Source organism: Gallus gallus, chromosome 1, assembly GCF_016699485.2.
Source record: "Gallus gallus isolate bGalGal1 chromosome 1, bGalGal1.mat.broiler.GRCg7b, whole genome shotgun sequence".
In the NCBI taxonomy this organism is placed as follows: Eukaryota; Metazoa; Chordata; class Aves; order Galliformes; family Phasianidae; genus Gallus; species Gallus gallus.
Genome location: NC_052532.1, coordinates 1,265,922 through 1,284,711, shown reverse-complemented (window position 1 = coordinate 1,284,711; position 18,790 = coordinate 1,265,922). Strand labels below are relative to the sequence as shown.

At 47.7% G+C, this 18,790-nt stretch overlaps 1 protein-coding gene across 7 annotated transcripts in view; it reads right to left on the bottom strand.

The window, feature by feature from the left end:
• Window positions 1-18,790, bottom strand: part of AHCYL2 (adenosylhomocysteinase like 2) — a 44,819-nt gene that overhangs the window by 11,173 nt on the left and 14,856 nt on the right. For 4 of the 7 annotated variants that reach the window (XM_015287911.4, XM_046910495.1, XM_040663075.2 and 1 more), the window contains 4 exons: window positions 5,053-5,161; window positions 1,976-2,119; window positions 1,575-1,675; window positions 412-514 (listed from right to left, as the gene is read on the bottom strand). In XM_015287911.4, the coding sequence (XP_015143397.1) occupies window positions 412-514; window positions 1,575-1,675; window positions 1,976-2,119; window positions 5,053-5,161 (457 nt within the window). Of the gene's footprint in view, window positions 1-411; window positions 515-1,574; window positions 1,676-1,975; window positions 2,120-5,052; window positions 5,162-6,033; window positions 7,589-7,749; window positions 7,969-10,969; window positions 11,197-11,281; window positions 17,520-18,790 lie in introns of those variants that run through there. The other 3 variants (XM_004937409.4, XM_046910480.1, XM_414971.8) reach the window with 3 other exon arrangements.

The following is an 18,790-nucleotide window of genomic DNA, read 5'->3' as shown; positions in this document are numbered from 1 at the left end:
GGACTGGTGAAAATCTACCCAGGTGGAGCAGGATTTGAATTAAGGCATCTCCCAGGTGAACATCAACAGCTCCTGGTTTGTGAATGCAGGCCCCAGAAAGTTCTCCCCCACCCCTTGTAGCCAAAGCCGTGACTGAAATTTAACAATTTCTTATCTTCATAGAACTGAACTTCATACAGAATTGAACTGCACCCAATGTGCACTCCCTAATGGAAAGAACCAAATGCAGGGATTTCATCCTCCTGTAGGTTTATTCTAAATTTAAGGGACAATAATAATAATAATTAAAACAACTAGAAGAGAATGCAGGTGAACATATGAGAATGTAAGTGAATGCAAGTCCCATCAACATGATGGGGCAGGCAGAAATCTTTTCCAAGCAGGAAAAGCAGAGCAAGTGACATTTCCTACCGCTCTCGGCGAGGGCAGCAGCCACTTCATTGAGGGTGGAGTAGATGTTGCAGGCAGCCCACCTGCACTGGGCTCCCAGCGCACCCAGGGTCTCCATCAGGACCTGGATTTAAAAGAAAAAAAAAAAAAAAAGGACAAAATCAGGAAAAAGCTGAGGTTGACCTTGCACAAATCCAAAATATCAACTTATAGAATCACGGAGTCATTGAGGTTGGAAGAGACCTTCAGGGTCATCAAGTGCAATCGTCTACCCATCTCCACGATGCCCAGAGAACTACGGAATCACTGAGGTTGGAAAAGACCATCAACCCACCCCCACCATGCCTCCTAAATCCCATTGTCACTCCTGTCCTGTTTTTGGAGGAGAACCAACAGCTCTCACACGGCACAGCTGCACTCATCACCGCCCACCACATCTCCAAGCATATCTGATAGAGGAAATTTGATTTTGTTACCACTGCCAACAGCAGTGCCTTATAGATGCCTCACACCACCTCTGAGCACATCCAGAGATGTCCACAAAGCTCAGAGGGAGCACAGCATCACAGAACCACATTCAGTACCATGTCCCATACTAAGAGTTAGGACGAGCTACAGAGAACATCTCTACTACACTACCCACAGTTATACAAAACACATTTGTGGTGCTTGAACAGATCTATGGACAGACAGTAATTCATTTTCACCACTGGCAATCTGAAGTTTGTTGAATCTGTAACACAAATTTGTATTACTGAATTTGACTACCAGTAGATTTATGGGATTGTAGAATAGCTTGGGCTGGAAGGCTCCTCAAAGATCACAGGGCCACAGGACAGTTGGGTTGGCAGGGACCAACCTTAAAGATCATAGAACCACAGAATGGTTGGGTTGGAAGGGACCTTAAAGATAACAGAGCTATAGAATGGTTGGGTTGGAAGGTCATAGAACCATGGGATGGTTGGGTTGAAAGGGTCCTTAAAGATCACAGAACTATGGGATAGTTGGGTTGGAAGGTTTTTTAAAGATCAGAGCCCCAGAATAGCTGGGGCTGGAAAGGACCTTAAAGAATTCAAACCCAAGTGTTTTTGCAGCTCCAACAGGCAGCCACAGCACTCAGCAGCCCCATTTCCATCAGTCCCACACTGAAATAAAGCAGGAGGATGTTACAGATGGGATCTCACCGCTGTCTGGGCTGTGATGTGTGTGCAGCCCACGATCTTAGCACCAGCCAGAGGCTTTTCTCCCTGAGCTCTCTTCCTCAATGCCATCAGTGCGGGCATTTCTGAAAGGCAAAATGGAGAGAGGTCCATCAGTGCCACACATGGAGGAGCAAAAGGCTTCAATGGAGGCATCAAAGAAGTCAGGGCACAGCCGAAACGAATCCTATAGCCTTATGAGGCTTTTTCCTTACTACCCAGAATGCAATATAATCATATTCTCCAAATTTCTACCAGCAAAGAAGCTTCGTCCTACAAATTAGGATTCAATATCATGACATCTTCCAAACCTCCTCCTTCAGGGGAAGGAAGAGCAGTGCAATAAACCCTGAACAGCGTGGAGCTGAAGGAACACAGTGTTTTACCTTGCTCAGCAATTTCAATCTCTCGACGCCCAAATTCTGCCTGTTTGATGTTTTTCACACAGAAATCACTGCTGCCTTTGGAGTTCTTCTGCTGCTTGTCCCGGGGGGAGGTCTCATCATCAGAGCTGTCGGTGTAGGAGGCAGCTAGGGAAGAACAGGAGGTCAGAGTGGGAGCAAAGCATTCAGATTCAAAGAAGCATTAAGGTTGAAAAAGACCTCTGGGATCCTTAAGCCCTACCGCCAACCCATCCCCACCATGCCCACTAACCATGCCCTCCTTCCTTTTGCTTGTTTGATAAAGGAAAAGGGAGGAAATATTCTGCCACTATTGGGCCTCTCCCTCCTTCTCTTCCACCTCTTCTTCTTTCTTTCCCTTCTATTCCTCTTCTTCTTCCTCTTCTTCCCCTTCCTTCTATTCCTCTTCCTCTTCTTCCCCTTCCTTCTATTCCTCTTCCTCTTCTTCCCCTTCCTCCTCCTCCTTCTCTTTTTCTTCCCTTTCCTCCTCCTCCTCGTCCTCTTCCTTTTCCTCTTCTTTCACTTCTTCCTCCTCCCTTCCCTTCCTCATCATCTCTTCTTCCTCTTCCTCCCTGGCAGGAGCTGCCCCTTGGCACCCAACTTAAGAGTCCATCACTCACTCCTCACACAGCATTACTCAAGGCCCTTTACCGCTCCCCAGCTCACGGTGGCACCATTCTGCGGGGGTTTGCATGAACACAAGACCTGGCATCAAAATTATCCCCTGGAGCAGCACTGGGCGCTCAGCAGAGCTGACCACTGATCTGCACCTCGCTCATCAAATGCCCTCCCATGAGTTTATTTCTTTAAACCTCCCTTTGTTGAGCTCCTTTTGGAACTGCAACTCATTACGAGTCAAGAGCCCCATAACTGGAGGTTCTCAGCACCCAGCATCTCTCCTGGGACGGTCTCCAAGAGGTAATGATCTCCAGGACGCTGTCCTACCAAGCAGCCAGAACTGATTTGCATCTTTCTGCCCCAATTCTGTGCTTAAGCGATGCTGGAGGAGTAGAGTGACATGAAGGGTGGGTGCATCGCATTGTGGAGACAACATCACAGCTGAGCCCGTGGTCCTACCTCTGCCCACAACCACAGTGCTACGGAGGCACCCAGATCGTGAGAATGACCCAAAAAGGGATTTGCAGCACCTTCCAAGAACTTGGAGCCCATGCAATCCCCTACCAATGGCTCTGCTTGCATCTCCACAGCAGAAGATCTGAGGCACAGCCATCTGGCAGCACCCCAAACTCAATTCCTTTCCCTTCTGGCACCCAGGAAACCCTCCAGCAATCCCAAGGACCGAGCTCAGTGCTCCCCACACTCGCTCAGCTCTAATGCTCTTAGCAGGAATTAAGCACTGCTGGAATGTCTCTGCCAGAAGCCTTTTCCCAAACCCACACATGGGTCCAAGGGTGGGCAGCAGGGCTGCTCAACCCCAAATCCCATTGTGCAACACCAAGGGCTCCGGGAGGATCACAGAGCTGTGCAGAGATCTCTGTAGAACTGCAGATCTCCTGGGGCTGAAGGCAACTTTTGTAAATCAAATCTCACCCAGATATGAGACAGATTCTTGTACACTGAAGGGAGAGGAGAAGAGAGGAAAAGAGAAAAGACGTAAAAGGGAAAATAAAAAAAAAAGGTAAAAAGGAAAAAAAGGGGAAAAGGGGGGGGGGAGAAAAATAAAGGGAGAAAAAAGGGGAGAGAAAAAGGGGAGAGAAAAAGGGGAGAGAAAAAGGGGAGGGAAAAAGGGGAGGGAAAAAGGGGAGGAAAAAGGGGAGGAAAAAGGGGAGGAAAAAGGGGAGGAAAAAGGGGAGGAAAAAGGGGAGGAAAAAGGGGAGGAAAAAGGGGAGGAAAAGGGGGAGGAAAAGGGGGAGGAAAAAGGGAGGGAAAAGGGAGGAAAAAAGGGAGGAAAAAGGGAGGAAAAAGGGAGGAAAAAGGGAGGAAAAAGGGAGGAAAAAGGGAGGAAAAAGGGAGGAAAAAGGGAGGAAAAAGGGAGGAAAAAGGGAGGAAAAAGGGAGGAAAAAGGGAGGAAAAAGGGAGGAAAAGGGGAGGAAAAGGGGAGGAAAAGGGGAGGAAAAAAGGGAGGAAAAAGGGAGGAAAAAGGGAGGAAAAAGGGAGGAGAAAAAGGAGGAGAAAAAGGAGGAGAAAAAGGAAAGAAGAGAAAGAAGGGAAAGGGAAGAGAGAATAGGGGAAGGAAAGGGGAAAGAAAGGACAGGGGAGAAAATGGAAAAAAGGGGAGAAAGGGGACAGAGGGGGAGAAAAGAGAAAGAAGGGAAAACAGAGAGAGAATAGGGGAAGGAAAGGGGAAGGAAAGGAGAGGTGAGAAAATGGAAAAATGGGAAAAGAGGAAAAAAGGGGAAATGGAAGGGGAAAAGGAAGAGGAAGGGAGAGGGAGAAGGACCTGCATTTCAGGTAGTGAGCAGCATTTGCCTTACTGTGCCTTCAACTCTGAATGGGTCAATCACCCAAAATGTGAGAACATCCCCAGTGAGCAACTCCTGCTCCCAGAAAAACACCCATTTCCCCCAGGTTTGTTTCCAGGACTTTGCTGTGTCATGTTTCTGCATCAGCACCAAACACTGAATGTTTCATGTGTGGGGCACGCAGTAGTCAGCCTGATCTTCATCTCGTTAGGTTTTAATAAATCCTCACAATCTGTGCTAGTAATGAACTTTCAGTATAAACTGGGAGTGATATATGCCCAAAGAAATCAGACAGGAAAGAAGAGGAGGAAATGAAGGGGAAGAGAGGAAGGAAAGAAGAGGAAGAGAGGAGGAAAGGCAGCAGGAGATGTACACAAGGGTTAGAAGGAGAGCTCCCAAGTTTTAAGAGCAGAACAACATATTTTTGCACTCAAATACACATGAAGATGATGAGATAAAAGCACCAATCCCTTCCCATGCTTCCCCTTCTCCATGGCCTACATGGGCACTGGGATGGGACAAGCAGACATCGGGATGCACGGATGTTGGGATGGGACAGATGGATGTCAGGATGGTACACGTAGATATGGGGATGCACAGACACAGGGATGGGACACACGGACAGGGGGTGGCACCAACCTGAGCTGTAGCTGTCCGTCGATGACTGCGAGATGGAGCGGGACAGCGAGCGGCGGCCGATTTTCGTTGGGCGCTTATTGAACTCCTGCTTCTGGTCAGCAAACTGGATCTGGGGAGAGAAATGGGGAGTTAGAGACGGTGGGAAAACCCAAGGACTGGGCAGAAGGATCCCGAACCCTCCTGTGAATAACTGACGCTCCTCCTCAAGCCTTCTTTAAGCACACAACTTAGATGGTTTCCATCCCCATGCCGTGCAAACTTATTTTCCCTATAAATAAAGGTTATTTGTTGCAGGAGAGCCTGATTGCTCCCCAGCACCCGCAGAAGTGATGAGGCATTGACCCACCGTGCAGTGTTCTTTGCAATGAATGGGAAACCCCTTTGCTTACTGCAAAAAAGTACAATAAACAAAACCAAAACCACCCAAAGTCATGAATTCCAACCACACTCAGTATGAAGGAGCATTTAGGATTGGATATTTCTATCACCCAAGGCAATGTAGGGATGCTTGGATAAACAGTGGGAGAGAGCACAGCTGAGCCCTCCCCTGCCTCAAAAATGGGTCGCTTTGGGTCAAACAGGGACCCAAATGCTGCAGTCAGTATTGCCAAGAAAAGGACACGAGTGGCACCCGACACATAGAGCCATTAGGAGTAATTACTCAGATTCGTAATGTGCAGGAGGGATAATTAGAGCAGAGGCACCCCTATCTGGATGCTTCTTAGGGTGAAGTGAGGTTTAAGAGACGCATTTACAGAGTGGGCTCCTGCCTGCAGCTTCACACCCATTCTGGCTGAAGCCTTTTGTTGCAGGAACTCTTTGTCCACGTTTCATTGGTCCCCACTCCTAGTTGAAAAACTCCCAACTAATCAGTTTTGGCTGAATAATATAATATATATAATATAAAACCATATATAATATGGTAATATTATAATAATATAAGACCAAGTAATCAATGCTTGCCCCAGACCAGGTTTTCACCCGACTCAAACACCTGCTCCTGCAGATGATCCCATTGTCGGGCCACAGAGGTTGGGTTTGTCCCCATGCCCATTTCTGGGTTCTGGATGGTGGCTCCACCAGGCTCCCCTTGTTCCCAGTGCTCTTCCGCAGGCAGTGGGGTTGCTCCATGTCTGTGCTCTTTGATCATTAAGGCCCCTTCCAACCCAAGCCATTCTGTGATTTTATGATCTTTAAGGTCCCTTCCAACCCAAGCACTCCATGATTTTATGATCTACAGAACCCAACCATTCCATGATTCTGTGACCTATAAAGACCCTTGCAAACCAACTATTCAATGATTCCACGATCTATAAAGTCCCTTCCAACCCAACCACTCCACAACTCTATGATCTTTAAGGCCCCTTCCAACCCAACCACTCCATGATTCTATGATCTATAACATCCCTTCCAACCCAACCATTAAATGATTCCATGCTCTATAAAGTCCTTTCCAACCCAACCACTCCTTGACTCCATGATCTTTAAGGCCCGTTCCAACCCAACCCATTCTGTACAATCAGAAACATGACTTGCAAAACTCCTTGGAGTTTGCTATGGGCAAAATTCAAGTTGACACGGTGCAGTGGGATTAAATATTTACATCTCCAATTTACTGCAAACCATTAGTTGAGTCTATTAACTGAACCCTCAGGGTATTCTGAGAAGGTGGTTTTGCTTGAAGAAGTCACCTAAGCATAAGGAATTTGACCCTTTTCTGGGAACATAAAGCTGAGTTCAGGGGGTTAAGCAGCAGCACTGTGCCCATGCAGTGGGCTGTCAGAGTCTCTTTTTGGGCTAGAAATCAAGGGAAAAGGTGACAGGAGCTCCTTCAGCCCTGGGAATCGCGATGGGTCCCAGTGGGAAAGGGTACCTGAGCCGACACAGCCGGGTTTATATTCCTTTCCTAAGAAGCTGTTGGCCTGAAATAACTTTTCTTCTTTCATTTAAACCCAATTCCCTGAGAGCGGAACCACTCCATGAAAGCACCAGGTTATCGGCATGCAACGATGGGATACGCTGGAGATAGTTTGCAGGGGAATGAGTAACTGCTATTACAGAGCTCTGCTGGGATTCTTCTTTCCCACATTTCCCATTCAAGGTGCAGTTATTCCAAGCAGTGCAGTAATTGCATTCAGACCTCTCAAAGCGTCTCTATGTGCAGGAGCATCTCCATCACGTTGGCTCTGTTCAACAAGCAGTGCTACAGAATGGGTCATACAGAGGGGCTGCAGGTGGAACATGAGCTCCAGTAGAAATACCTCCACAGGTGGCAGCTGGCTGTGCTAATTAGGAGGGATTAGGAAGGCTTGGAGAGCTGCAGGTGAGTGGCTTAGGAGTTGCTCCGATGCTGTGGTTTTCCACTTCCAGCTGCTTCGATTTGAGAAACCTGAGCCACGAGTGTTAATGTGCAATGAGCCACGAGTCCTTATGTGCAAATGAGAGAAGCTTTGCTTCTAGCTGGGGATGTTCCTGGGTCCTTGCACCGCGATTCTGGAGCCCACAGCTCATCCTGGTGCAACACAGACCAGCCCCGCTGCGCCGAGAGAAAATAAAGAGGAGTTCTGCAGAAAGGAGGGATTTCCCCCAGCCAGCTCCAAAAGAGGCGATTTTGGGGAAACAAAGGAGGACAGAGACAGAAAGAAAGAGATGTTGGGGGCAGGAAACAGCCTTAGGGTGCCTGGGGGCTGCCCTCACCTGGGCTTTCCTCCCTGCATCGCCATCGACATTGTACTTCTTCTTGTTCAGCATGCTGCGGGTGCTGGCGGCTCCAATCGTGGCTGCAGGGGAAGGAGGCAGGGAAGGTGCGGCAGCAGGAGGCTCCTGGGCTCCCTTTGGGCTGAGGAACCCCAGCTCTGTGTGACGTTCCCACCTCCAGCCCTGCTTCTGCTCCCCAAGCTCAGAGCGGTTTTTACCGTGTGTGCGTAACAAAAGCTGATTTATATAACCCGGCCGTTTCCTCGCCCGCTATAATTAACTTGCTAATTAGGCTCTTTTTAACTCGGGTTCTCCCCCAACCTTCTTTTTGCCCAATGTCAGATGATGCCATTAGCAGAGCCTCATTAGAACAACATTAACTAACAAGCAACTAAAACAACGACAGCGTTTGTTACGCGGCAAAGCGGGTTCTCATTACGGCACTCCCGGAGCCCAACCTGGCCCCACCACTGCTGATGCTTTCATTTCATTTTTGGAACCCTTTTCCAAACACTTTGCTCTGACAAGGCACCCAAGATGACTCCTACAGAGAAACTTTATTGCACAGAGAATCAAAGAGAGAGAACCTATACTTCTATAACGAAACAAAGAAGCAGCAGAACCTATATTTGGGCATTGGAACTGGATGGTCCCTAAGGACCCTTCCAACCCAACCACACCATGATTTCATGATCTTTAAGGTCCCTTCTGACCCAACCATTCTGTCATTCCATGATCTTTAAAGTCCCTTGTAACCCAACCATTCTGTCATTCCATGATCTTTAAGGACCCTTCTGACCCAACCATATCAGGACTTCATGATCTTTAAGGTCCCTCCCAACACAACCACACCATAATTTCATAATCTTTAAGGTCCCTTCTGACCCAACCATACCATGACTTCATGATCTTTATGGTCTGTTCTGACCCAACCACTCTGTGATTCTATGATTCTCTATTTCTCTACAGAGGGCACTGTGAAGCAATGGCCCAATGGCCATTGACCTCAACACTGGTCCTAACACATCACTGTAATTTAATAAGCTCTACATTATTAAAACCTGCACTTAAAATAAGGCTAGAGAACTATCAACAAACTGTGAGATCCCACATGGATCATGTGTTTTTTGATGTTTGGTTAATAGTAAGAGCTGTGCTGTAGCAAATGTAGAGGCTTGGTGTGAGTGTTAAGGTACGAGTATAGAAAGCTGCTTGAAATAATGACCTTAATGAGGATGAGCATCCTGTGGCTTAAGCTAATCATTATTTAAAGCACGATTGTTCGCTTCCACGCTGACCCGAGAAAGCACACAGAATTCAAATCAGTTGAGTTAAAATCAGGATCACAAACTCTGCTCAGAACTTAAATTCAGACTTTCAATCAAGTCAGCACGTGGCGCTCATCTCAGTAGCACCATATTCAACAGCACCAAGAGCCGGGGTCCTAAAGGAGAAAATCACAGAGGGGGATGGATCTGTTGCTCTGCTCTTCACAAGGTACTGCTCAGCACCAAAATAACCCCCAGATTTGAAGTAATCAACAAAGCTGCACATGATGCAAAGTTCATCACTATCAACACAACGTTGCCAGGAGTTGGACTCGATGACCTTTATGGGTCCCTTCCAACTCAAGATATTCTGTTCTATGAAAACTCATTTCCTTGTTGCTGATGTATACGCAATGTGGGTGAAAAGCTAAAAAAAAATTACAGAAAAGGAGCAAGGTGCTGAATGGTAAAGTGTGGTCTTACAGAAAGAAGCTGTGAGATCCACAGAGCCTCAGGAAGCCCCACTGAAGGCACCCGAGGTGGGACATGGAGGGGAATGATGAGTTCAGAGCCAACCTCCACGCATGGGCTGCACTTGTAGACAAAGATCAAGCACTAAGAATAGCTTTGTGTGAGCATATAAACTTCTTATTCTGGTGACCTCAGTATTTTTAGAAGAAATACCAAGAGGCATGACTCCAAAAATAGACAGAGATGAGTAGGAACCAAGGAAAAATGAGTCCCGTGGACAACGTCGAGTTGAGCTCCAGATGCACGCCCCCTGCCTCCCAGCCCTGCCTGCTTTTTGGAGCAAGGTCGATGTATTTTCAGCTGCTTGGGGAATTCTTTCTATCAGAGAAAGCAAGCAGAGAAAAGCATATTTTCCTGTTTCCAACCCCCTCCGCTACCAACACGAAGCACAAGCTGCCCTGAGGTGTGACTGCAGTGTCAGAGGTGCTATGGCAACGTCAGAATCTGATTTAAGAATTAATTTAATAATGAGAATTGAAATAGTTAAAGAGATAGTAATTGCTATGCTGATCTTGTAGCTGATGAAACACTGAGCCCCTTGGAACATGCCATGTTTTCTTCCACTCCTCCTCCCCACTAGTTCCAAATTGCTATAAAATTGGCTCTTAATGCAAGGCAGCCATGAAATAGGGCAGCACATGGGGACCATGCCCTGTGTCATCAGGCACCTGCAGTTTGGCAGTTGATGCTGGAGAAGGGTCCTGGCAGAGAAGCGTGTCCAGGAGATCTTGGACTTCACTGATTCTCCTGCCAGCTATGTGCCACCATGTCCCGACATCACTGTATCCCAACACTGCTGTTTCCCAACGCCACCACATCCCAACGTCATCATATCCCAACGCCACTGCACCTTCACATCTCCATTTCACTGCATCTCAGTGCTACCGTATCCCAATGCCATTGTATCCTCATGTCATCGTATCCCAACACCACCGTATCCCAATGCCATCATACCTCCATATCATTGTATCCCAGTCATCATATCCCAACACCACATCCCAACATCATATCCCAACGCCACTGCACCTTCACATCTCCATTTCACTGCATCTCAGTGCTACCGTATCCCAATGCCATTGTATCCTCATGTCATCGTATCCCAACACCACCGTATCCCAATGCCATCATACCTCCATGTCATTGTATCCCAGTCATCATATCCCAACACCACATCCCAACATCATCATATCCCAACACCTTCAACGTATCTCAGTGCCACCGTATCCCAACATCACCATATACATCAGTGTCACCACATCCCAGTGTTGTTGTAATCCAATGCCCCCATCACTGTATCCCAAAGCCACTGTGTCCAAATCCAGATCAGTGAGACCTGACCAACTCCTCCTGAGACTTCCAGCTCCCTACAGCAGTCATCAGACAGTGATGTGGGAACGAAAATAGCATGGTAAGTAACTCACCATCCATGCTGGCATATGGAAAGCAGTGGTGCAGGCTCTGCCATTCCCCAGCTCCATCAGTGCCAGTGCCATGCCCAGTTCCAGGAGTTTGCTGGGTTCCTCATTTTTGCCCCCAATCCCATGCCGGGTGCCTTGCCCAGCTCATTTCTTCAGCTGCAGGTAGCCAGATGCCTCTACTGCTGGATTTAAACTCAATATGGTTGCAAATAGACTTTGTAATCCCATGGCTGTATGAAGAATCAGAAATAGTCTTAAAGGACTTGCGTGTCGCTCAGTCCCATGGAAAAGCAGAGATGGAACTGGCTGACTCACCTGCAGCTCCCTCTGCTGCTAGCAGGCAGAAAAATCCAGGGCTAACACACCTTACACACTCCTCTTTTCCTGCAAAGCAGATGAATTTTGTCTGAACCACCTCAATGAACAGAAACTGGGGAAAGTTCATTTGGTTTGGGTGAGATTTTCGCCCCGCTGGCACGCTCCTCCTTCCTGAGTGAAAGCAGCCTCTGTTCAGCACTGCTTTGGGCTATTTTATCCTCAGCTCCAAGCAACACACAAATACCTTACCAGCAAAAATGCACATAGCCTGACTGCTGCAGCCCAAAGGGACAAGCAGCTGAGATTTTCCAAACCTACAGGATTTGTTCTTGCAGGATTCCCAGATGAACTGCAGCAACTCACTCGCATCGTTTGCCAACACCGTTACCATAGGAGGAAGAGCTGCTGACTTACAAACCATGCTGACGCTCCAGGTTATCTTTGACATGCTCTTCTTAGCCTTCAAAATACTTAAATAAGGAACAAGGGCACTTGGCTGTCCCTGTCAACAAATTAGGAATATGGGTCAACAAATGGGATATGGGTCTTTTGCCTTAGTTGGGTGAGCTGACTATATGGGGCCCAGTCCTGGTGGACATCTATATCATCATCCTGCAGTCATTTGCACCAAGGACCGTCAACCTGTGCACATCTGCATCAAGACCAGGTCATGCATTCCAGCCTGCCCACATCAGTGTTCAAGAAGCATTTGGCCAATGCCCTCAATGACACAGAATCACTGAATCATTAAGGTTAGAAAAGACCTCTAAGATCATCATGCCCAAACATCGACCCATCACTACACCACGTCCCTAGAACTGGTGAGCCCTGAGGACCTCGGGCAGTTGGACTCAGTGATCTTTGTGGGTCCCTTCCAATGGAGCTGTTTTATTCTACACCCTTCACTGACAAAAAAAACCAAAAACAACAACAACAACAAAACACGAAAAAAAACTGTGTAGCTTGGCTGCCATAGGTTCAAGGGACGAGAAAAGTTCAGAAAAAGCTTTAAAAGAGCCCAATTCACAGAGATGAGATGGGCACCAGGCTCAAGGAACCAAGGACACTCTTTTTCTTCGCAATATATTTCAGAGCAGAGAAGAGGATCGGCTCAAGTCTTCATGGTCACCAAAAAACACGAGCGAAGGTCTCATTGGAGAAGGAGAATCAGCAAGTCTGAATGGAACAAGCAGAAAAATGTAGAAGTTCACACACCAGGTCCTCTGCTGAAAAGTCAGAGGAAATTTAATGGCTCAGTCCCTACTGTGGCACCAGAAGAGTGGGGATGAGGCTGCGCTCAGCAGCACGTTAGGCTGCTTGGAGAATTAAGATAATGAGAGTTTAATGCATATGATGGGCTGCAAAAGCCACACATGGTCACGAGGGGGAGCGAGAGCCCGAGGAAAAAGCATTTGAGCCTTCTGCTGTGAATAAAACAAGGGACAGTTGAGTGAATTTGAGGTCTGCCCAGCTTCAGGCTAACTTGCAAGCGTGAGTTCGACAAGTTAATTAATGTCGGGCTGCTCCCAGCTCCTGGTGCTCAGAGATCTCCTTCCCAAGAGGACAGGAAACGATGAATTCTCCCAATTCAAGACTTTCTGTCAGCACCAAAACAGATGCAGAGTCTTTAAAGGATCCACTAAGCTCTTACAAGTTGAACTCAAGTCTCATTTTCTCATTAACTTACCCCACCGTTGTCTGCGTTCCACCCTCTGCCTTCCACACAGCCCAGTTCTGGAGTACTTCTGTGCCTGTCAACTGCCTGAACCACCAACTTAACTTAAAGTGTTTGCAGAAACTGAAGGCTGGGGCTTTATGGCAATAAAAACCTTCCTATGGCACATGTACCTGCTGGTGTCATGTCTGGAATGGAGCAGAATGGAGGAGGAGAATGGAAAAGAATGGAGGAAGAGCAGGAAGAGGAGGAGGAGAATGGAGAAGCATGGAATAGAATGGAATGGAATAGAAGAGTTGCTCAAAAGGGATAGCCAAATGTTAAAGCACATTCCTGAGGGCATTATCAAAATGTTTCTCAAACCTCACCCACGCTGCTAAGGGTCCATTCCAGAGTTTGACTGCCCTCACGGTTAGGACATGAAGAAAATGTCCTGTGTGGATTTTTTAGTTATAACCATATACATAATGTGAATAAATTTAAATATAACACTTTAGGTCATTTAGGCAAATTATTTTCCGCTCTCTTTAACTACTTCTTTTGAAGTAAGGAATACCCAGAATGTACAGATATCTACAATACCCAGCAGCACTCCAGCAATGCGTCGGATGCAGATCTGATCCAATCAGGCTGTTTATGAGATCCCACTGCTAGATTTTATCATCAGAGAAAAATTTATTTTTAAAACAACTGATTTTCCCCGTGAGGTTTGCAGCACTCCGGGGATGTGGAGCTCTTTGAGCAGTAAAACATCAGTGCTGGGTAAAGCTGCAGGATCCTCCAGGAGAAAGGAGTGTACTTTGAACAAGGCACATGGCTCTGCCATGGAGCATGCAGCTTGAAATTGTGTCTTTAAAAGGCAGAAGTGCAGCTTGCACGAGATTTGAATACTGGCTGAGAGAATTACTGGGGTTGTATATTTCTGTTCAAATTAAACTTGGAGAGGAGGGCAGGAGAGTGAGGAAGGCAGCATTGTAGCAAGCCTTCGCCGGCTTTAACTGACCACATCATCATTTCAGTCATGGAATGCTAGAATCCCAGAGTCAGAGAGCCATGGAATGGATGGGTTGGAAGGGACCTTAACAATCACAGAATTAAAAAAATCAACCTCTGTTGGAAGGGTCCTTAAAGATCATAGAATCATGGGATGGTTGGGTTGGAAGGGTCCTTGAAGGTCTCAGAATGGTTGGGCTGGAAGGGTCCTTGAAGGTCTCAGAATGGTTGGGTTGGAAGGGACCTTGAAGGTCTCAGAATGGCTGGGTTGGAAGGGTCCTTGAAGGTCTCAGTATGGCTGGGTTGGAAGGGTCCTTGAAGGTCTCAGAATGGCTGGGTTGGAAGGGTCCTTGAAGGTCTCAGTATGGCTGGGTTGGAAGGGACCTTGAAGGTCTCAGAATGGTTGGGTTGGAAGGGACCTTGAAGGTCTCAGAATGGCTGGGTTGGAAGGGACCTTGAAGGTCTCAGAATGGCTGGGTTGGAAGGGACCTTGAAGGTCTCAGAATGGCTGGGTTGGAAGGGACCTTGAAGGTCTCAGAATGGCTGGGTTGGAAGGGACCTTGAAGGTCTCAGAATGGCTGGGTTGGAAGGGACCTTGAAGGTCTCAGAATGGCTGGGTTGGAAGGGACCTTGAAGGTCTCAGAATGGCTGGGTTGGAAGGGACCTTGAAGGTCTCAGAATGGTTGGGCTGGAAGGGTCCTTGAAGGTCTCAGAATGGTTGGGCTGGAAGGGTCCTTGAAGGTCTCAGAATGGCTGGGTTGGAAGGGACCTTGAAGGTCTCAGAATGGCTGGGTTGGAAGGGTCCTTGAAGGTCTCAGAATGGCTGGGTTGGAAGGGTCCTTGAAGGTCTCAGTATGGCTGGGTTGGAAGGGACCTTGAAGGTCTCAGAATGGTTGGGTTGGAAGGGACCTTGAAGGTCTCAGAATGGCTGGGTTGGAAGGGACCTTGAAGGTCTCAGAATGGTTGGGCTGGAAGGGTCCTTGAAGGTCTCAGAATGGTTGGGTTGGAAGGGACCTTGAAGGTCTCAGAATGGTTGGGTTGGAAGGGACCTAAGAGGCCAGGGAGACCCCTGGTCATTTGACTCATGTGACTCACAGCAAAGCTCTGCACATCCCATGCCAGCTGCCCCTCTGCAAACATGCTCAGCCAGAAGAGAAATGCTACAAGGGAAAAAAAAAAAAAAAAAAAGATGATAATCTTATTATAGCCATTCCCTTGCAAGCCTAAACCCATGTCATATATGCATTGCCCTGGGCAGGCTGACCAATCCTTTGAGAACATGCCAAACATCTCTGCTGGCAGAATCCTTTGCCCATGCACCAAGCACTGTGCCGCCAGCAGCAGCAGCCCACAGTCTCAGAACCATTTAATACTGGTACGCTGCCATCTGCTGTGCTCCTGCTTGCTTCTGACAGCAGCTTTAGGACAAAAAAGAAGAGATTTCAATTCTGAGCCACAACGTTGCGTTGCTTGGGCACAAGAATAAGGGATGACAACTTGGGAGAGAGCTGGAAAGTTGCTTGAAACTTCATGGGGTGGTGGAGAAAGGAAGGGCAGGAACATAAAATAACAACAAAAAGGATTGAAGGAACACATAGATGTGGCACCTGGGGACGTGGTTAGTGGGCACAGTGGTGATGGGTCAACAGATGGACTTGATGATCTGAGAGTTCTTTTTCAACCTTACTGATTTTATGATTCCAGGGCCCTCTAACCAAATCTCTGCACCCAGTAAAAAAATCCAACCTGAGAACAAAACAAGAGCGGAGAACCCAACCCATGGATATTTGAGATGGAAAAGCTTCCCTGCTCAGCATCTCAGAACATCCCAAGCTGGAAGGGGTCCACAAGGATCACCAAGTCCGACCTGCTTGCACGCTGCAAGCTTCCAGGTTCACTGCAAACGCCCCAAGTTGGTGCTGGAAATGACACTGGCTGCGTCACGCACTGCTCAGCTGTCAGTGAAGCAGGGCAAATTAAGTTAACGAGCAAAGCTTTAATCAGCAGACCTTGGCGTAATCAGAGGCTGAGCTGCTTCAATAGGCAGCGACAGCCACCTCCCCCTTCTGTTCCATTTTCCCATGGGAATTAAGTGATAGGTCCTCCGAGGGACACGGAAAAGCTTTCCCAGGAGGGATTACTTCTGCCCCGCGCTGTGTCCTGCAGCTCTTCGCCCCAGTCAAGAACCATGGAGACGTGGCACTGAGGGACACACTCAGTGAACACAGTGGGCATGGGTTGGGGTGATGATCTTGGAGGTCTGTTCCAACCTCAGTGATTCTGTGATCCTATGATCCACGCAGTGACCAGCAGATGCAGACGCCAGGTGTTCACCTTCCATGCTCTGAGTGCATGCACTGGGTCTGAAAGATCTCAGGATGGACCAGCTCAGCTGGAAAGGGCCCCTCTGAGCCTGGCTGCCAAGCACATGGCACCAACCACCTTGCCAGGAGCCTGTTCCAGCACCCGACTGCCTCGTAATGGAGAGATTTTTCCTTATTTCCCATCTGAACCTCCCCTAGCAGGAGGACCCCAAGCAAATTCACCAATGGAGGTGACAACTGCCAGCAGCTGCCACTACACCCTGCCCTCATGTCAAATCTATGTCACATCCATAGGGCTGCGTGTTGCAAAAAGCCATCCCATTCTAATGTTTCCTTACATCCCCCTGGATGTGGTATCACAGCTCTGGCTGGCCAACCCCTGGTTGTGGCCATCAGAGTGAGGAAATCACTGTCATTTATCCCCTTGTTACTAACTAGTCCTCTTAATGATCTCATGCAAAGTAGGCTTTTGGCATTCAGGAACTCCTGGAACACCTGAATACCCCACAACTCTCTCATGTGTCCTCCTGAGTGCTGCAAGCAGAAATGAAAACATGCAGTTTCCATCCCTCCTCACATCATATTCTTTGCTTGAGAATCACGTGAGCTTCCCGGCTCCGTGCTCATCCCTCCACCTTACCAGGAATACAGAGTATAACCTCAGCACAGAACAAATGTGCCCAGAGAGAAAAAGACGAAGTCACTGTCAATGAGACAGCAGCATCTCCAGGTTCATCAGACCTCAGTGAAATCAAGCTTAACGAGCACAATTACCATCTGCTAATTGACACGTTTTAATCACTTAGCAGCCAGCAGCCTGCCTGCAGCGATGCCGGCTCCGTGGGTCCCAGAGGAGCCATTTGTCGGAAGAGCTCGGCGCCTCGGTGCATGGAAAAGCCCGACTCACAGGGTCAGAAATGCATTCTCCATCTCCACTCTTTGTCTGACCCATGCTCAATGATGACATGCCAACACCGAAACCAGAACCTGCCCAAAACACGGCCTCGGTGACGGCATGGAGAACAGGACTGACAGCCCGAGTAAAACTGATAACCATCAGATGTACACTTCTCTTTCTGGAAAACAAACACAGCAGCACGTTTCTATGCCACTTGGTTCCCTCTTTCAGTGCACCTAAAATGTTTGGGGCCATTCTATAATTTACAGAATCAGTGAGGATGGAAAAGACCTCTAAGGTCACCATGTCCAAGGCCTACCCACCCCACCATGCCCACCGAACCACGTCCCTAAAGAGAATCACACAAACACTGAGGTTGGGAAAGACCTCTAAGGTCACCAAGTCCATCCCCAACCCAACCCCACCATGCCCACTAAACCACATCCTTAAAGAGAATCATAAAGGTTGGAAAAGACCTCTAAGATCACCACGTCCAACCCCAACCCACCCCCCTCCATGCCCACCAAACCACGTCCCCCAGCGCCACATCTCCATGGTTATTAATTTCAAAGCCAGATTTTATAAAAGGATGTTGATGCATTGTCTTATGAGCAATAAAAGCACCAGCACTGGATCGCCCACGGTCTGTGCTGTTTGGGTCTGAACCATGGGGATGCCCAAACTCTACATTTCTGAGCCTCCCAAAACGCACTGAGTTCTGCTTCTGTTCCAATCTCTGAGTTATAACAGCACTGAGCAGCCAAGAACAAGAGCTGAAGTGGTATTTATTTGCTTGAAATCTTGAATCCTTTACAGGAAATGGATCCAGAGTGCCAAATAACTGCGAGATACGAGTGGGATTTTTATGCTTTGAATAAACGCACCAATGTACCTTGCACACATCACACAGTGAGATGTGGCTGGATAGGACCCTGGGCAGCCTGAGTTGGTGGGGGGCAGCCAGCCCACAGGAGAGGGGGCTGGGAAGCTTTGAGGTCAAACCCAACCATTCTGTAGCAATATGATCTTTAAGGACCCTTCCAACTCATCCATTCTATAGTTCTGTTATCTTTAAGGTCCTTTCCAACTCAACCATGCTATGACTATGTGATCTTTAAGGACCTTCCAACCCAACCATCCCGTGACTCTATGATCTTTAAGGACCCTTCCAACCCAACCATCCTGTGATTCTATGATCTTTAAGGACCCTTCCAACCCAGTGCATTCCACAGCTCTACAGTTCCATAACACCGTTTAATGTGGTTAGAAATAATCCATCCACAACACGTAGACAGGATGAACCACATGACTGCATTCAGGGAACTTCACAGGGACACATTACTACCATAGATCATCTTGTCTTTGGTGGAAAGAAATGCCCCAATTCACTTCCCTGATCAACAAAATCACACCAAAAAAAGTAATGTCACAAGAACTGCAGGTATCACTTCTCTCCAAATTCAACAAGAGAAAATGGTCAGAAAAATAAGTAGGGCATAAGCAGAAGGACTCCCATAAGAGGACCTCAAGGTCGATGCTTTCAGTCCCCAGGGTCAGTGGCTGCTTTGAGGGTCAGCTGTCCCAGAGCCCCCTCAAAATCAGAGGTTGCTTCACAT